Source organism: Engystomops pustulosus, chromosome 7 (assembly GCF_040894005.1).
Source record: "Engystomops pustulosus chromosome 7, aEngPut4.maternal, whole genome shotgun sequence".
In the NCBI taxonomy this organism is placed as follows: domain Eukaryota; kingdom Metazoa; phylum Chordata; class Amphibia; order Anura; family Leptodactylidae; genus Engystomops; species Engystomops pustulosus.
The window spans coordinates 96,185,257-96,205,795 of NC_092417.1; the positions used below are offsets into that span (position 1 = coordinate 96,185,257).

Consider the following 20,539-nt stretch of genomic DNA (forward strand, 5'->3'; position numbering starts at 1 on the left):
ATGGCGCTGGTCATTTTACCAAATGGCTAATTAATGGTGCGCTGGCCCTTTAAATTTCCAGAAGCCAGTGTGCGCCCTAGGACACTGGGATGCCTGCTTATGGGGTGAGGATGGGAATCTGCAGCAAGGACATGTGAGTGGCACTGGCGCCTGTGGGCAGCGAGGAGCACCGGTCAGCCTGCAACCCACAGGAACTCCCATGACAGTACTCCCCCTTCGGCCTCTCCCTCCTCTTGGGCTGGAGAAATCTCTGCAGGAGATCATGGTCCAGGATGCTGTCCTCAGGCTCCCAAGATCTCTCCTCCGGCCTAAACCCCTTCTAGTCAACCAAGAAGAACCGTTTACCCTTCACAGTCTTCATATCGAGGTTCTCCTTTACTTCATAGATGTCAGAGGAGTCGGCCACAAGAGCAGGAGGAGATACTTGCAGGGAGAAGCGGTTCAGGGCAACAGGCTTGAGTAGGGAGACACGGAAGGAGTTTGGGATGCACATGGTGGGAGACAGGCGCAGCTTGTAGGACACCGGATTGATGCGAGTCAGGACCTCGAAAGGACCCAAGAATTGTGGACCAAGCTTATACCCGGGAATCCTCAGCCGGATGTACCTACAGGATAAACAGACCTCGTCACCAGCAGAGAAGACAGGAGGAGGCCTTCGTCTCTTGTCAGCCTGGGGCTTGGTACGGTCAGAAGCCTGCAACAACGAAAGGCGAGTCTGCTCCCACAGGGACTTCAAATCTCGTACCAACTCCTCAACAGCAGGGACATCCGAGGACACAGGCAAAGGAAGAAATGGGTGTGGATGCTGTCCATAGACAATGAAGAAGGGAGCGGAGCCGGAACGTACCAGTCGTTTTAACTAGCAGAAACAAAATGACGGAGGTGGTTAATCCTCTCCACTTGTCCATTGGATTGAGGGTGGTAAGCTCAGGACTTTACCTGCAGTTGGCTGCAAAGACAATGCCAGAAGCAGGAACCAAACTGAACTCCCCTATCAGAAACAATGTGTTGAGGAAGACTATGTAACCGGAAGATATGTTGAAAGAAGAGGCTGGCGCTGGAGACATGGAGCACATGGCAGATGGGAAGGCTTATTACAGGCACAGGAGTTGCAAGATCCCACAAAGTCCCAAACATCCTTGACCAAGTCAGGCAACCAGTAGTAGCGGGAGATGAGGGCCACAGAGCGTTGCACCCCAGGGTGCCCAGGCAGGCTTGAAGAAAGTCCCCAAAACAAAATCCTCTTCTGCAGAGCAGGTCGGACATACGTCTTGCCAGGGCGAAGCTGCCGAAGATCCACTGGAGCGGCAGCAACCAACTGTTCCGGAGAGATAATATGCTGAGGAACCGGCTTCTCTCCAATGACATCAGAGGCATGGGAAAGGGCATCCGCCTTGACATCCTTCTCCACAGATCGGAAGTGGATCATCAGGTTAAAGTGGGAGAAGAATAGTGACCAACAGGCTTGCCTGGGATTAAGACGTTGAGCTGTCTGGAGGTAAAAGAGGTTTTTGATCTGTGTAAACGCAGACTGGATGGCGAGCTTCCTACAAAATAAATCGCCATTCTTCCAGGGAAAGTTTGATGGCCAAAAGTTCTCTATCTCCTATAAAGTAATTCTTCTCTGTGGGAGAAAAGGTTTTAGAAAAGAAGTCGCATGTGAGTGTTCAGGCCTTAGGCCCTATCTGGGTGAGCACCGTCCCTGCACCTACAGAAGATGCATCCACCTCCAGAATAAAAGGCTTCTCTGTATTGGGCCTAGAGAGAACAGGAGCTGTGGCAAAGGCGGACTTTAACTTTGGCCTTTGGTGGCTGAAGAAGCCTTCACAGAGGCGTGGATTAGTGCTCTTCTTGGTGAGCGCCACGACGGGAGAGACCAGAGTAGAGAAATGTGCAATAGACTGCCGGTAGTAGTTCGCGAAGCCCAGGAACCTCTGAATGGCATGAAGACCTTCTGGACGCGGCCACTGCAGAACTGACGACAGTTTGGCTGGATCCATCTGGAGACCTTTGTTGGAGAATATGTAACCGAGGAAAGGTAGGCTTCATTGGTGAAACACACTTCTCGAGCTTGGCGTAGAGATGATTATCCCATAGGCGGCCAAGAACTTGCTGTACATGAGACTGGTGGGACTCAATTTCCGGGGAGAAGACCAAAATGTCGTCCAAGTAGACCAGGACACACATATACAGCAAAAGATGTCATTGACAAATTCCTGGAAGACAGCTGGAGCATAAAAAAGTCTAAATGGCATCACAAGATATTCTAAATGTCCATCTTGGGTGTTAAATGCTCTCTTCCATTTGTCACCCTTGCGGTTTCAGATGAGATTGTAGGCCCCACGCAGATCCAGCTTGGAGAAAATCCTGGAACCACGGAGGCGGTCGAAGAGCTCCGTGATCAACAGCAGAGGATAGCGGTTCTTAACCATGACCCTGTTAAGACCACGATAGTCAATGCAAGGATGCGAGGAGCTGTCCTTCTTGGTAACAAAGAAGAATCCTGTGCCCACAGGAGAGGAGAACTTCCATATGAAACCTCTTTGCAGGTTCTCCTTGATATACTCTGACATGGCTGTGGCCTCGGGAATAGAGAGCGGGTACAACAGACCTTGGGGATCTTGTAGTATAAAGCCAGCCCCCTGTAATATAGTTAGCCAGCCCCTTTTAGTATATAGCAAGCCAGCCTCCTTTAGTATATAGCCAGCAAGCCCCCTTTAATATATAACCAGCCAGCCCAATGTAGCATATAGCCAGCCCCCTGGAGAATAAATATTAAATAATCTAAGTACTAAGTAAACTAAGTACTCACCTTTCTGTCGTCAACTGCTACTGCCCTTGCCCAGGTACCCATAAAACAAAGGTAGCCCAAGGGTGTCTGCAGCATGGCATTTTCTCTCACAGAATGCTGAAGACAGAACAAGTATCAATTGCATGCTGTACCACAAGTCCAAAGCCTTAGAAATCTGAGAAAGTCATGTATGACCAGGCACCTGTAGTGTAAACATGAGCTTCAGTGGTTAAGACACCAAAAAATCACCTAAGGCTCCCCCGGCTGCTTCAGTTGGCCCAGACTGTTCCACCACTTCCCAAGTTCACACATATGTCGGCAACAATTATTGAAAAAGTTTCACTACCAAAAAGGGGAGGTGACTGGCGAAAAGCCCTACTCACTAGAGAGGCCTTTTGGATACTTACCTTAAATACCAGCCACCCCCATGGTTTAAACTTACGATCCAACCTCATGCACTTTTACTAAGTCCATATTTATACTCATATACTTATGTTTTGGACAATTTTTCAAATTTTTCATTATTTATCGTATTCTTTCCAATACCTGTGTTTTCCTCTTTCTGAAGTGCGCTACATCATTTCCTTGTTTCCTCCTTGGGCGTTCCCTTTGGATTTTAAATGTCTCTTGTTTCCACATGCACTCACGCCAGTATGACTAAGGATTAACTTCCGAAAAGTGTCATGGCTTCCTCCTCTCCCATGTGCACATGGTTTTTTAACCTTATGGATTAAAAGTTAGTTTTTATGCTCCCTTTTTTCTTTTGATTTTCTCTATACCCACTTTTTTGACCTACATTTTTTGGATCTTCGCTGGAGTTTTTTCACGTTTGGTTTACTTTCTGTTTCAATTAACTGCTTTACCCGTTTTGCTGTGAGACAGGGGGCATTGTCCTGCATGAAAATTGCTGGCTGATTGAGTGAAGAATGCAAGGAAGGAACCATGTGGTGTTTTGAAACACACTTGCATTCACTCTGCCATGTAGCTGTATAAAAGGTTCAGCTCCTGCTGCAGAAAATATTCCCCAAACCTTGGCACTTCCTCCACCACCTTTCACTGACTTTTTTTTAACACATTTTTGGTAGTCTGTTTCTTAACAAACATAATGTTTCCCATTAGATCCAAATAAATTAAATCTGCTTTCAACACTAAAACGAACTGTGGGCCACTTCTCCTCTGTCCACACAACATGATCCTCAGCAAAGGTTAGCCCTTTGATTCTGCTAAATGTGAAGATTGGTCACTGCAGATTTGGCTTTCAGTCCAAATGCTCTAAAACCAAGTGACACTGTATGATTGGACAGATTTTTACCCTGTTCAGTCCTGAATTGGCGAGCAATTCCAGATGCAGTGTTGACACATTTAGTTAATAGATCCTTAAAATTATCCCGTTCTCTCTTGTATTTTTTTTTTTGTAAAGATGCAATATTCTAGAAATCACGACTTGAAAAAGATCAGCTATGACTGACAGGGTCACCCCTTTTTACTTCATTTGGACAACCTTCTGCCGAAGGTTTCAGTCCCTATGGAACGGCACACCATTTTTGCAAAGTCAGCAAATTAGAAAGTTTGGCCGCAATTTAAATAGGGTTTGTCAGATAATTAAGGAAAATAGCACCGGGCGCCAGATTAACACCAATAACTTGCAGGTATCTGAATTTTGTTCAGTGTTATTTTATAATTATCACAATTGCATTTTATTATGTGTTTAAGAATATGTACAATTTATGAAATAAGCTTAAAATACTGTTATTTTACTCATGTTAGGATATATTCACAGAGGCTTGCACAATGACATTGATGTTTAGGAAATTGTGTGTTGTTCTCTAATTTTCATCTCCAGTGTATATTGTCCATTATCCGGTTGAGGCCAAGTCCACACAACCCTGTGGGCTGTGTGACACTCATCTGTGAACCATATGACAGATATTTCCTTCTTCTATTCCTGCTTCTATTGGAATGACCTACCTCAATTACAGTGCGGTGGGAAATACAGCCATCCAAATGGATCACCATATTCCCCTTTAAAGTCAATGGGGCCTTTTGCAAGCTGTGCATAAAATGGCTAGTACACGGTCATACAGTTGTGTGCATACGGCCTAATAGAGAAAGGCTGTACAGCTAACATGAATATGCTGATACTATTGAAGTTAACTTCTATTTGTAAGATGTGTTTTGTTACTAAGGGACTTTTGGAATCTAGATGGAAACAAGTGAAGGAACCTTTTATTATTTTGAATTATCGCACAATGTTAAAAAATCTCCCTTTTAAGGTCAGATCTATTTAAGGCAGAAAACAATGATACACATGTTAACACAAAATTTACACTTATTGTATTCATGTTAATCAGATTAATTGTCAGGAGCTGTGAGGGGACTATTTCTTATTCAATTGTAAAGAACAAAATCGAAATCTATGCTGCTGAAATTCAATGTGTTCCCTTTAGCAAAGCCTATGTCTGATGTTTAGGTGCTCACAATCACCTTTATCACCAGGGACTGGCCTGGATTCAGTGTTACCATGTTATTTGCCTCACTCATGTCATTGGGCATCAAAAGTTTTACAGCATAAATGTTTCAACCATGAAGATGATTAAAATCTTTTTACATTTAATAAAGCTTTTGGATACAAATATAATAAAGTGAAATTTAATTACATTTAATAATCAAAGTTGTCTTCAATATTATTGTCCATAAAAAAACTTTTTCTTTAAAAAAAAAGAAGGCTTTCCAGTTCTTACCCATGCATTGATTACAAAGGAATCAGATCATAGAAATGGCCAATATTAAGCATAAAATAGATGTAGCAATCTTCAGGACTGAATTGGTTCCAAAGCATTACCAGCAATGTGTCATGCATGAAGATTTTTCAAAATTTCCATTGGCATGGAATTTTTAGTCCATTTTATTATTAGCTTTTGACATCTGCAAGGACCTTGGCAGGATATGGTGGATTTGGAAGGTCCGTTTTGCAAAGTTATCATAAACCCAAAGAGGAAAATAACGGAACAAACAAGGGATAAGATATGCACACCTTCCTGGAGTGTAGGAGAAATAAGGTTCTTCTGCCAAAAGAGCATGGCATACATCCTCCAGGACAGGGGAAAGGTCAGGCGAACTTACTGTAGACATTGTATGATGAAGGTCCTTCAGACTAGCCAGGTATTCCTCCCCATAATCTTCTTTAACATCTGGCATAAGGTTATCAAGAATTTTCTGGTCTTGACTGGACCAATGATCTTTGGATCCAAAAATATCTGCAGGCAGATGAAATGTCTAGTTTAAGCTTAAATTCATGCATTAGGTATCAATTATACAGATGGATGATTATAGCTTTGAGCAGTGCAGACTCGTCATCCACTATAATAATCTTCTTCTCTAATTTTGTTTGAATGAAGATGATAATTATAACAACATTAGGATGAGATAATGTGGTTTAACGTAAAATATTAAACAAATTTCACATGGCACTGGTGTACATAGAAGAGAGCTAGCTTCATGGCTAAATCTTAAATGGAATTTCCCGTTCTCATATTCAAATTTTTACCCATAGAAATTCATTTACAACCACTCACTAGCATACAGAACCAGGGGTGGGTCCCTTCTCTCTAAGGCCCCCATAGCAGCTGTATCATCTACCAATATGGTACTATAAAACTTTATAAACTTGCTACTTATCGTATATGTTGACATTCAATTATTACCTCTCGTGGCAGCATGGTGACTGACCAGGCGATGCCAATAGAGAGCAACATACCAAGAAAATTAGCATTAGGATATTCAGTAGGCAGCGCTAAAGACCTAATAAGAGGCATGCAAGTGGTATATTTAATTTTATTAACACATATATATATGTGGCGTAGAGATATTAAATAAAGAGCCATTAAGTGCCACCTCTATAAAGTTTTTTGTATGAAGTATTTCTTGCCAAGGCCCTTTTTCGTTTTGGCGTTTCTATTTTTTACTCCTCAACTTCAAAAATCTATAACTTTTTATTTTTCCATGTAAAGAGCTGTCTGAGGGCTTGTTTTCAGCGTAACAAATTGCACTTTATAGTGACGGTATTAAATATTCCATGCTGTGTACTAAGGCAGGAGAAAAATTCCAAATGCAGTAAAAATAGTGAAAAATCGCATTTTCTTGTGGGCTTGGATTTTATACCTTTCACTGTGCACTCTAAATGGCATGTCTACTTTATTCTTTGGGTCAGTGCAATCACGGTAATACCAAATTAGTATAGGTTTTATAATGTTTTCATGCATTTACAAAAGTGAAAACCACCTGTACAAAAAAAAAATCTTCATTTTGCCATCTTCTGGAGCTAATAACTTTTTCATACTTTGGTGTAGGGAGCTTTGGTGTGATTTATTGCAACTTTTGATGGCGTTTTCAATGCTACCATTTTTAGCACTGTATGGCCTTTTGATAATTTTTTATTGACTATTTTATATTTTTCAAATTGGCCAAAAAGTGGTATTTATCGCACATCTTGGGACGCGGCGATACCTAACATTTTTATAATTTTTACTGTTTGTTTATATATATATGAGTTCCCAAAAAATTTGGGGGGGGGGGGTCATTTGATTTTTAGGTTTTTTTTAAATAATTTTTTACTTTAATTTTTACTGGGTTTTTTTAGACCCCTAGGGTACTTTAACCCTAGGTTATTTCATTGATCCAACTATATACTGCCATACTACTACTACAGAAGTGGACATTTTTCTCATCATTAATTATAATGTGCAAATTGCACATTAAAATGAATATGTTAAAATCAGACAGCATGGGATCTTCTTAAGACCCGAGGTCATCATGGCAACTGATCTCCCCCTCCTCCAATGACCTCAAAGGGGGTGGTGATTGAATCCAAGATGGTGGCGCCCACGTACCGCCAGGATTTAAATGCCACCTGCAGCTTTGCCGGGAGTTAACACTCACGATGGATACCAGCACTGACCACGGGTGTTATCGGTGGGTGTTTTCTTCAATATGCCCACTCCAGCCCTCGATCCCTCTCCATACACCCGCAGGCGGCATATGACGTAATTGTACGTCACATGTCGGTAAGGGTTTAACGGGATTTTCCCACGAACAAAAGTTAGGTCCTATCCATGGGATAGGGGCTAACTTGCTGATCAGTGGGGGTCTCAATGCTGATACCCCCACAGATCACGAAAATGAGGAGCCGTCGGACTAATGGTCGTGCATGACCGTTCTGCTCCATTAGTCTGACAGAGCAACGAGGGGTCGAACAGAGGTACATGGGTCCCCATCAGACCCCTTGTTTTCGGCATCTGTGGGAGTCTCAGCACTGAAACCCCCACTGATCAGCAAGTTGGGGGTAACTTTGTCCGTGGGAAAACCCCTTCAACCCCTTCCCGACAATTGACGTACTATTACTGCATGGCGAGAGGTGCGTTCCCGCAATATGCAGTAATAGTACGTAAAAATGCTGGTCCCGGCTCCTGAACGGAGCCGGGGCCAGAAGCTGCGGGTGTCGGCTATATATTATAGCCAACACCTGCCTCTAACACCCCGATCGGAGAAAGTGACACAAAACATTTTCATATATACATACTTGTTTTAAAACCACTTGGATAAATGGCAGACACTTTCACACCCCACTTGAAAAGATCTTGACGCATCACTGCAGAGAACATGGACAGAGCTGCTTTAGATGCTGCATAAGCTGCAAACCCAGGTAGTGGAGTGTGTCCTGAAGACAAAATAATATTATTCTTTAAAAAAATCGATCCTATTATATGCCAATCCGAGTCTAGTGGTATCTTAATAATTTTCGAACGATCAAGTCATACCTGGAGGTGTAATGTTCTATAGACCGAACATGATATAAATGTTTTATGGTCATATCTACTGGTTGGGTCATGTTTGGAGGTATAGCACTGTTCTGTGAAAGGGATATCAATTACTGAATTTTGACCTGCAATGATCAGCTGTAAGAGTTATTAAAGGTGTCTGCAATGTAGCTTTATTGTTACTCCTTGTTCCAATGACAACCTATAATATGGAAAATCCTATTATCACAGTAACAAAATATTTTTTTTGTGTCTGGAGTTAAATACAGAAACCTACAGAACACATCTTTGTTCCAAATCCAGGGACCACCTGTATTACAGAATTGTATAATATTCATCAGCAGTAGTTGCTCCATGTTGGAATATGTATTGTCATATGTGCAGTGTAAATGAAAACTGTCTAATGGTCAAAGCCAGTGGTGGATATTTTGGCTGTCTACTTTTGGAGTATAAGAAGAACATACTATGATCATGCCTTTTTGGCAGGTCTAGTTGTAAAAATGTAGTACGCTATGTTGAAATTGTGGTTAGGTGATATCTGAGATGATATTGGGGGTTGTAGTGTTCTAGAAATATAAGTATAATTATATTTAGCAGTCATGTACTGCTTGTGGAGTGTTCAGTATTATATTAATCATATACATACCTAGTGTGACCTAAATACAATCTCTCTACAAGCTGTTCCAAGAGACCTGCAAAACACATCTTCATGTTGGCAGCTCTGGGCAATTCATCTAACAGATGTTTGGGAAATTCACATATGAAATCAGGAAACAGCAAAGTGGACCAAACCAATGATCAACCCCCTTCTTCATCGCTCCCTGCCAATAACATACAGTAGATCACCTATAGATCGCACTATTTACAGCACTGAATACATCATTGCCTGGCTCAAAGAACGTTCTTGCATTTGTGAAGTTTGTCTACGCCCCAATGGAGGATTCCGTTGTGCTAAATTCTTTAAGGCTCCTTCTATTTTGCACAGAAAAGTTAATCCCAATTGAAATGAATAGCTTATTGAAGGTCACAGTGACCTCATATCCAGTTCTTTCACAGCCTTGGGTTGTACATGTCAGAGGAAATAACCACACGTACCGTTCATTGTGCAGAAAAACCTTTTCATCTGATAACAAGCTAGAACTTGCATGCACTGTGTTACCCTGAAGTGACTAAGACATGTTAACTAATCCAGCATAGACACATTGTCTTATCACACAATTTTAAGTTGGTTCATATTTGGATCTGTTCTAGGTAAAAAGACACACAAAAACAAACATAATGTAGTTTTATCAATTCATAATAATAATTCTGCAGCAATGCAATCTCTACTGGGATCTGGCATAGCCTTCCTTAAAGTAAAGTGGTCTGCGTGCAGCGATTCACTAAGATTGTGCGCCAGAAATCATGAATGTGTCGCTTCCCCGCACTGGCTCAACAAAGTTTATGTGGTGCACCTTCAACATAGGGTGTGCAATACAGTCGGACCGACCGATGGTACACCCCTAATTTGTGTCGCATATAAGCCAGTGCAGCTGTGCCACAAAAGGGCGGCAGTCATCCCTGGACATTGTGACCACCGTCACCTACACGCGGTAAGGACTGGCTCTAATTCCCTCCAATGTTTCTTTTATTTCGCTAGCATTTGGCTTTTCAACACTAAGTACCCATGTGTATATTGATTTATCAATACTGCTATTTGCCCTATGCTGATTGATACCAGTCCTTCCTTTTTATCTAATGGTTTCATTACACTGTCCCCATGTCCGGGCATGACTGCCTTTCTCTGTTGTACATCACCTGACAACCCTGTCATGTATAATCTAGCAATTTTTTAATTGTGTGCTTTTTGTTATATGTCTGCAAAAATAAAGTTTGTTAATCCATTACCCCTCTATTGAAAACATTGTTTTGCCTCAATTCTTCCTCTAAATTTGAGTGGTACAATAGGTAGTTAATATTTTGTGTTTCTTTTGGGAGGTATTAGTTTAGGTGTGACAACCTATATTGGACCTACAACTAAATACTGGCACCTATTTATACATATACACTAGTCCTTTTGTATTTCCTGTCTCTAATTTTTGTCTTAAGTTAAATATGGCGCACGGTCAAAATCAGTCGGACCGACCGATGGTACACCCCTAAGTTGTGTCGCATATAAGCCAGTGCAGCTGTGCCATAAAAGGGTTGCGTGCGACACAATCTCAGCACAGACACTTCTTAAAGGAAACCTACCATTTTATTTGGTGCATTATGAAGCAAACATACCTTGAGAATGCTGTAACTACACTGATGCAGAGTCATATCCTAGGGTAATCCTCGTGCAGAGTGGTTTTGCTGAAAAAACTATTATAAAATTATGATAATGAAGCTGCCTCACTTCTGTAGCTGCTCCAGTGCTTCTCCTAGCACATTAGTTATTCACTGCTTCATAGGATGATGTAATACCTGGGCTGTGCCTGAAGGCAAAATAATCAATTGCTGCAGAATAATCACCAGCTGCTGTGTATGATTGATCCAGCTCTAGTTGATTAGTCATGTCTTGAATAAGCTCCATGTGTAATGTGTTTATGTAGACAGCAAGCCTCACCCAGCTTTCCCAAGGTCCTGAATGTTATAATTGTTTTTTCAGCAAAACCACTCAACTCAGGGATGAACAAATATATGATCCTGATCCCTCTCTTCGCTGCATGGCTGCAGTGTTCTCTCCCTCCTGCCCCCCTCCCACATAATGAGACCAGTTCACACACTTCCTGCCAGCAAGCTTAATCTACTGGCTACAAAAAGATAAGGTCTTTATAGCAGAGCTGACTGTGTGTTATATTGACTAGGTGATGGAGCAGAGCTTCTCTGTGTGCTTATAGTTATGTTAGCATTAAAAAAAAGAGTGGCATTGCGTTATATCCATTTAATGGATCTCATAATCTCTCATCTCTGAACGGTCTCATTTTTTTTTTGCTATGTGTCAGATACAAGTAGAATGTTTAGAAGCTAAATGAAAGTGTAGACAAACTCTGAACCATGATAATCTAAGCACATTGTAAGCACACATCTCATGGCACAGAGGAATCATGAAATGTCTGCTCAGAGAGTCCCTGTCCACATTTGGGAATTTTACACTGAGCAGCCTAGGAAATGATAGGAGCTAAAACAGCAAAAAAACTGAGTAAAATTGTAAAATAACGGGGTTAAAAATTATCTTAATTGTGTAAACATCACTAAGGGATTAAAATTGGAGAACTTTCTTTCTTGAGCAAACCCCTTTAAGAACAATCTTATAGAACCTATCTTGTATGCAACCCAGAACTGCCAGTACTGTATAATATTATCTGAATCATAATTTTATGGGTCAACTGGTTACTGTGTATTATGTTAGCATTATGTAATGTGTTTATGTCCATGGTATATGGCTTTTTTTTTTTTTTACACTATAAGGCACTTAGGTAAAAGTTCTAATTCAAAGGGAAGCATTCCTTTCTTAAAACAGACTATCCCTTAATTAAGTAATTGTCTGTGGCAAATAGCCATGATGAACGCAGATCATCACAATCAAGTTTTAGTTGTCTAGCAACAATGTCAGTAATCATCATATTGCTGTTCCCCATGTAGAAGAGAGATTATATATGTGCAATTACAATCACATAACAAACTAATGAAATAATCAAAGAGCCAATTACTGAGCGGTGACAGACACTTCTGACAATCTAATGAGCTTATTCATTAATAGCCAGGATCTCAGACTTGGCGTCAGAAACTTGATTGATCCACCCTCTAATATTTCTGTACATAACTGACAGTATGATTGTACGTTAACAGTATGGGGTAGTAGATAAGGACTACATGAGCACAGGGCATCATACCATAGTGGCTGTCAGTCACCTGCCTTCATCTGCATTCTGATTAACACAGTCAGGATTTACTCTCAATGATCTATTGTGCTATATACGCAGAATAAACACAGGTGAAAGGATAAAGGCGGTGCTGAGAAATGGATATTAGGTAGAAGAACACAATTTCCCAAATGTATTCTTCACACTGTGCAGTCAGTGTATGAAGTCGTGTTGATTAGGATGCATTTTGGACAACAACCATGAAAAAGCTGCACCAAATTTAGCAACATATTCCACAGGCGTAAAGCAATTGGTACAGTTCAAGGGGGTGTCCCCTTTCATAAAATAATTGATATTGTTTGTGTAATAAAAAGTTATACAATTTTCCAATATACTTTCTGTATCAATTCCTCAGTTTTCTAGATCTCTGCTTGCTGTCCTTCTATAGAAAGCTTCTATGTTTACTCAAGTGGATAGAAATCTCTCCATGGTCATGTGATGGACGGGCAGGTGTATTAGCCATTAGGCTCTGATTACTCTTTTTTGATAAATATGGCTTTTGCACCATCGTGTCCATCTTCCATCTATCCACTAGAAGTAAACATAAAAGCTTTCTATAGAAGGACAGCAAGCAGAGATCTAGAAACTGTGAGGAATCGATACAAAAAGTATATTGGATAATTGCATATTTTTTCCTTACACAAACCATGTTAATTATTTGCTGAAAGTGGACAACCCCTCTAACAAGTTAACCCAAAAAGTAAGACCTTTATAAAAAGACAGTTTACTCAACAGAAAAAAAATGATCACAGAGACTGGAATCTTAAATCTTGGAAAAGCTAGAGCCTTGTGTGGGTCAAACAGTGTCCACAAATTGCTATTAACCCCCAACAGCTCCTCTTTCATTAGCTGTGTCAAGACTGCAATTGATGAACTGGCCCTTCTCCTGAAAATACAGATCCTAGACTAGAATATTGGAATATGATTTCATATTTGGGATCAGAAATAATTTTTCGTTCTGATCTTAATTAATTTTTTGTTGGGTCTTATTGTACTCTCAACGACTTACCTGCCATACTAGATATGGTCACAAGTCTCCCTTTGGCTTTCCTCAATAAAGGCATAAACATCTTAGTGACTTGAACAACTCCAATGAAATTTACATCCATACATTGCTTGTAGACACTTAAAGGCAACAGTTCTCCATCTGCCATGTAGCCAAGCACTCCAGCATTGTGTACTATACCCCAAAGGCCTAGACCATTAGACAAAAAATAATGTATTAATACTTGATTTAGGGATGTATCCTACATTATTTTACCAATATAAATACCAACTTGCTATAAAAGATGCATGATGTTGGTCATCTTGCCATCACTTATAATATCAGATGTTTTTTAAGCCATATGTGGATATAAACTGTTTTTCTTCACGTCACAGTCAATAGAAGGGAAGTGGCTGTGGTAGGAGGAATTAAATTTATTATCAGTATAAAATATGAAAAGGTTTTACATATTCCAATCCAAATAAACGACTCAGGAGACCAAGGTCCAGGACATTCCTCTAATCTGTCAAATATCAGCATTTAGTTACCTGTATTGTCCAAATGTACTACATGTCTTACTAGTCTCCACAGACTGTACAATAGCATATGACGTTTCTAAGGTCTCCCAGGGTTGGCCATGTTTAATTCAGTAAAAAATATTCAACAGTATTCACAGTCACAGAAATATATTCACAGTCACAAGACAATCCGTCCACTGTGTGCTTGCACACAAAGTGTATTTACATTTAGAGATAATGTATTCAGTCTGTATCTCACCAGTGCCATATCTCAATGCATAATCCTAGAATTAAAGACTGAGCAAAGAAAATATCTGCTTCCTTAATCTGCTTAAAGTCAAATGCTGCAGATAAAGGTGTCTTGGAAACCAAATAAAGTCCTCTACCATGTGACATTTATTTTTTTGGCAGCTGCAGATAATGGTACCAATGCCATTTGTTGTGGGGCACTTCAGAGGATTCATGGTCCCTCTTCTCCTAAATACTGACCCCAGCAGACACCTATACCCTTCCTATAGATAGAGGATAAGAGTATATTGTGGCACAAGCCCTTTAATGAATTATTACCCTTTCCCAACAGTAACAAATCTGCAGATTTGAAGGTTGGCTACCAGCACCCAACTGCTCATAAGCTGCTGCCAATGACAGACACACTCTTGCATAATGGGATTATTGGTGTCCTATGGGGAATTTTTCTGGATCAACAATGTAGACCCACAGGGTTTTTCTATTTCTATTTTGATAAGGAAGGATGGTGTTTCATTGGATTGGTGGTGACCTTTTGGTGTTAAGGTGTTACCTGCATCTTGAACCTGATTTCTGACTCCATTGTAGGCATTCTTTATCTGTTCTGGATTGGTGACATCAAGTTGGATCAAAGAAAGCCTTGGAGAAGAAACCCTACTAAGTTCTTCGGCACCTTGACCTTTCTTGTCCAACACACCAGCATAAACAAGAACTCCTATTTCATCCAAGTACTTAGCTAGTGCGTGTCCAAGTCCCGAATCACACCCTTAACAAAGGAAAGAAAAGTGAGAGAATTTAGCATAGCCCATCCAAAGCAAACACCTCTCCCTACATCAGCCAGGAAACACGTTTGTATTGAAAGCAATTGAAGCTATCCCGAGCTGTGAAACTGAAAGATGCTTTAACTGACTGGAGACTTCCACATGAGTAACATATAGCCCAAAGCTAGGCAAATTGGAAAAGACATTGTTTTTCCTTCAGAGATAATCCTTTAATTTAACAAAATACCAAACACCTTCTGACAGACTTTGTGGTCAGATTTTACATTCCAATGGAGAGAATTGTGTCTGCATGTCTGAGGATTGCACAGGAACACGGAGGCACTCCAGACAAGAAGAAACGAAGTCTTATTGATCGCTATCTTTTAATTAGAAAATTCTGATCTAAATAGGTTACATTTTTAAAGTGCCAGTTACTTCTACATGTAGGCCACCATAGTAGTCAACCTTAAAGGAAACCTGTCATCATGTTTTTCACAAATACAGGTAGTAGCAGGTTCCTATAGAGCTCTAGTAACTACTTGACACCCTGCTTTTAGCTAAAAGTATTATACGCGCCCGCCAACAGGAAGTCTCTGTGTGAGTTGGTCTTGGAATACAAGGGTGCAGCATCAGACAGGAGAACCAGAAGATTAACGGTCGGATCCCAGGCAATTGAAATTGTGTACAACCGGACTGATAGAGACAGTTTGGAATCATATCTGTGAAATGCTGCATTTTTGTTAATAACATAGAACTAGAGAATGTGTTATTTTGTTATCCTGAATATATTTAAGAATCTTGTCTTTGTGGGAATACCCAGCTTACAAATCACAACACAGTTGTATATACTATGGAGGAGTATAAGCCACCTCTGCTGTATAGATATTATCTTCTAGAAGAAATGTGCATAAATAATTATATGCCACATGGTCGATCTGTGAAGGTCAAAAGTATCTTAATAAAGTAAATCCTCCATTGAAGCAAGCTGACATTCAGCTTCTGCTTTTCTATGGTTGTATGTTGTTTCCTTTTACCTATGTATCTATATATAGGAACAGCAATGAAGATGGCGCATGCATCCTGTCTAGAAACATCCCGTCACTGGCCGCCACTAAGATACACCACTGAGTTCTCTATAGGACCACTGTCCATGGCGTGATCAACCTGACATTATTTATGCACCTTGTCTTATTTCCCCTGATGAAAGATCCTCCTGGATGGCAGATCTGGAAACTTGTTGGGAAGGCATTCTGTGGCAATCCTAGGGACCTTTAGATTCTAGGGATCTCCTCGGACTGTCCTTGTTAGGACTGGCGCTATTCTGGGGAGCAGGGACAGAGCAGCTTTAGGGATACCTGGATGCAGTGCCTCCTGCCTTGTCTGTTGACAGTAGCCGCTCCATATTCCTGCTCAATTTCTGTGGCTCCTGTCTCCTCGTTATGGGTGAGATCTTTCTGGTTTATTATCCTTTAATCAGAGATCTTTCCATTGTGTATTGATGTAAAATTGTCTGTTTTATTACTGCTCTCCATTTCTGTTAAATAGATTGTGGCTCTGGTCTGAAGTACTTTATGACCTTTTATTGAATATATTAAAAGTTATGTTTTAATAAGCTTTAGTTCACCCTTCCATGTTTTTTATTGGTGAATTTAATTTGATGTAGGGAACTGATATCACCTGTTGTGGTCTTTTCAGTCCTGCTTCTTGTATCTATCTAGAAACAGGCTACGTATGACGGCAATGAAGATGGCGCATGCATCCTGTCTCGATCTGGCCAACACCCTGCAACTACTGAGACTGCACAGACTACGTCACCACGGCCAAGATGACAACACCAATAATGACTGTTTAAAAGAGTGTGTAATAAAACTTTGGGCTCAGAATTCATTAGTGCATCCAGCATGAAGGAAGAGCTATAGACTGACTCTTGTGTCCGTGTACAGTTCTTACCGCCGTGCACACATGCTTGGTAATTGATTTGGAGCAACCGACTCTTGAGCAATTAGTGACCCCTTGTGGTCAAGCCCAACAGAAAATTGCACAAATCTTTCCCAATGGTGCTGCCAAAATATTCATATCCAGTATAGCCCCATAGATTTTTATGGGGCCATAATACTGATGTATATCCTGAGATGTAGGGCTAATAGATATATGGGGATATCTGTAATATCCTCTCAGCTTTTCCTGAAGTGGGCAGGACTTCCTGGTTGTGACGTTCATTCATTTGAACGTGCGCAAACCCAGCCAATCAAGACAAAGAATCAGTGTTATTACTTGTACAGAAATCTAGTGCAGAGCAAGCCAAAGTAGACAGAGCACTGGAGCTCTGCTACATCTACTACATCACAAAGAAAAAGTTATATTAAGGGTGTGTTCACACATTGTGGTAACGCATAAGAATAGCTGAGAAGAGGAGATTTGCCTGATTACATAGCTGTTAACAATGAATTAACAAAATGCATGTGTTAATGTAATGTTAACACGTGTGTTTACACATTACTTAACATAGTATTAACATAGCATTAATGCATGCATTTTTAACATGATGTTATCAGTTATCTTGGCATAATATTAGCATAAAGTTAACATAGCATTAAGGCATGCATTTGTGATGCATGTGTTGTTCTGATGCGTTTGAAAATGTATGCATTACTGCCACGCGTGAACGCACCCTGAGGGTGAAGCCACAAGTTCAGTTTTTCAAGCCTAAAGCAGGTGGGGATTATAATGGGTGAGGACATATCATTAAGAAGTGCTACTGAAACTGAACATGTGAATGCACCCTGAGGTTGCATTCAAACGCTCCGTTTTTCAGGTCCAGCAGCTGCCGGGAGCTTTTGAATCACATGGCAATCCAACCAAGCCAGACAACCAGAGACATAAGGTAATACCAGATGACAAATGACTGCAGATAGCTAATGATTGTAAATTAGAGAAATTGCTTCTTTTAGCTTAGTGCAGAGCTAGGCAAACGTTTTTATACAGTTGCACTTTAAAAAAAGACTAAACCCAAGTTACAAGTTATATCACTGTTGAACATGAACAAATGTATTTCCCCAATGTCAGTTGGCCATGGGTCAGAGATCCAGGAGAAATTTCCACCACTCAAGAGTTTGGTTCTTTAAAAAAGAAGTCTATCTCAATGGGTTATCCACAAAAAGTATCATTCACTTACACAGGCAGCATTTACAACATCTTTGCAGCTTTCAGTTGAATTATATTGAGCTGCAATACTGTTTCACACATGGTCTCATCATTGCAGGTCTGTTGTTTGTAAGTTAATCAAGATAGACTTCAAAGGATCCTGAGTTGGCAGGGTCAATACATGGAACGTCAGCCTTGTTAATATGTGTCATGGTGAAAAATCTAGAAATATATAAACTTAGATCTCACTCATCATCTGACAAGACATCAGGAAAGATCAAATATATATGATGATATTAAAGAGCAGAATCGTAACTGTGTGTCTTCGATTCTGTGCATTTGATCAAGACCATTACTAAGTTGTTACTTTGAAGAACATGAAGGTTCTGGCACATTCTTAATACACAAAATAAAACATTAAGTTTCTTATAAAGAGTCAGATAACTTACTTCCTTTTATAATAACCTTCTCATTCTTTTTACATTTATACAGTAGGAGCCTGGGATCGAGGGACTCTGGGGGCAAAGCTCCAGGTCCCAGATAGAGTGACAGGAGGTAGAAACAAGGGAAGAGAGGCGCAGCTATCGTGTGATATCGTAATGGTCAAATGGTATAGAAGAGTAAGTCAAGACTCTCACCTTAATGAAGATGGTACTAGCATGTAGTGAATAGCTATCAGCAGCTGCCACTCCTAGGAGACCACGTTTGCCAAGGACCAGGATCCCGGAACGATGTGGAATGGAGGAAGAGCCCGAAGAGAGGTTTAGGAAGGCGCTTGGTGCAAACAGCAGGCATAGAGATCCAATGGATAAAGGAATCTCTTTTATTGTTACTAAAAAAATGTTTTCCCTTATAAAATGAACATATACATAACGTATTAAAAATGCAGTGCGACGCGTTTCAGCTCTGGACTAGGGCTTTCATCAGGCATGGTGTAAAGAAGAAATCCAACAGATTTATAGCTTACCTCGTTATGGAAAAAACCGGGAAGTCCGTGATCATGATCACGTGACCTACCGGGGGTCAAAGTTCAGGGTTTTTCCTTTCGTGTACGGAACCCTCCCAGTATTCTATTGGTAAAAAGTACATTTCATCTATATAGGTAGGCGGGATTTATACATAGTATTTTTTCTTTGATATAGCAATTACGATTTGAAAAGAACGTGTAAATTGTCAGAACGATAATCCATCTATATAAACAATCGATAAATACATACAACAATGGATAAATACATACATCTATAAACCTATATATGAGGACATTCCAGAAGGGCAAAGACAAGTATATGGTGTGATGAAGCGAACCTAAGAAGATATAGTGTCTTGCGAGGTATTCCGAAGCAACCCGCTGTAGTAGCGTCTGGATTGGGTGCTATGGATACCCGAACTTCGGAAAGCAGCATGTGACAGTTTTAAAAAGGCGAAATCGGTCCTGGACGGGACTTGAACGTGTAATGCATCGGGGGAAGGTGAGTGGAAATGTAATGTATATGGATGTTGAATTGAAACCTGATCTGGAGTGATCAGGGGTAAGCGCTACTATCTTGGCAAAAAACGAACTACAAATAGTCAAACAGATGATAGGTGAATTGAAACCTGATCTGGAGTGATCAGTGGTAAACGCTACTATCTTAGCGAAACACGGACCACAGGTAGTCAAACAGATGATAGGTGAATAAATGAATAAATGAGCGCAATGGTCATATGGCTTTTGATGATGGAACTACTGTTAGATAGATTCTATGACTTCATTCAGACCATGTGGGCTTAGGGTATCGAGTTTGTATATCCAATATGACTCTCTTCGGTTAAGCATTTTAATTCGATCAGGGACTTTTTCTGATATTTCCTCGATCGGGGTAACTTTTATGCAGCTGAAATCGCCTCCATGTACCTGTGTAATGTGTTTAGAGAGGCTTTGTTTTAAAAAACCAATTTTTGTTTTGTGTCTGTGCCCATTTATTCTCATTCGCAATGATTGAATGGTGCGGCCAACATATTGTTGGCCACATGAACAGTCAACCAAATATATAACGAAGCTGGATGAGCAGGAGAGAGTGTTTTTGATTTTAAATATCTCTCCTGTTTTCCTAGAAACAAATGTGTTAACGCCACTATTGATGGTATCACAACAGAGACATAATTTGTGTCTGCATTTGGTTACTCTGGGGGCCTTAGGGCTCGAGGTCTGCGTAACAGACTTGGTAGCATTTTTGCTTTTTAGTCTGCTGGGTGCGATCAGGTTCTTGATCGTCGTGGCTTTCCTAAATGTAATTATTGGCTGTTTTGGCAATATATTCTGTAGAACAGGGTCCTTTCTTAGGATTCCCCAGTGTTTGGCCAGACATGCTCTGATTTTGGTATTACCTCTATCATAGGTAGTGATAAAGT

At 40.4% G+C, this 20,539-nt stretch overlaps 1 protein-coding gene across 1 annotated transcript in view; it reads right to left on the reverse strand.

Annotated features, from left to right (window-relative positions):
• Window positions 1-5,379: 5,379 nt before the first annotated feature.
• Window positions 5,380-20,539, reverse strand: part of HSD17B2 (hydroxysteroid 17-beta dehydrogenase 2) — a 65,218-nt gene continuing 50,058 nt past the window's right edge. The window contains exons 2-5 of the mRNA XM_072114256.1: window positions 14,797-15,009; window positions 13,504-13,689; window positions 8,370-8,507; window positions 5,380-6,048 (exon numbers count right to left, since the gene is read on the reverse strand). Of these exons, the coding sequence (XP_071970357.1) occupies window positions 5,687-6,048; window positions 8,370-8,507; window positions 13,504-13,689; window positions 14,797-15,009 (899 nt within the window). The 3' untranslated portion in view covers window positions 5,380-5,686. The remainder of the gene's footprint in view (window positions 6,049-8,369; window positions 8,508-13,503; window positions 13,690-14,796; window positions 15,010-20,539) is intronic.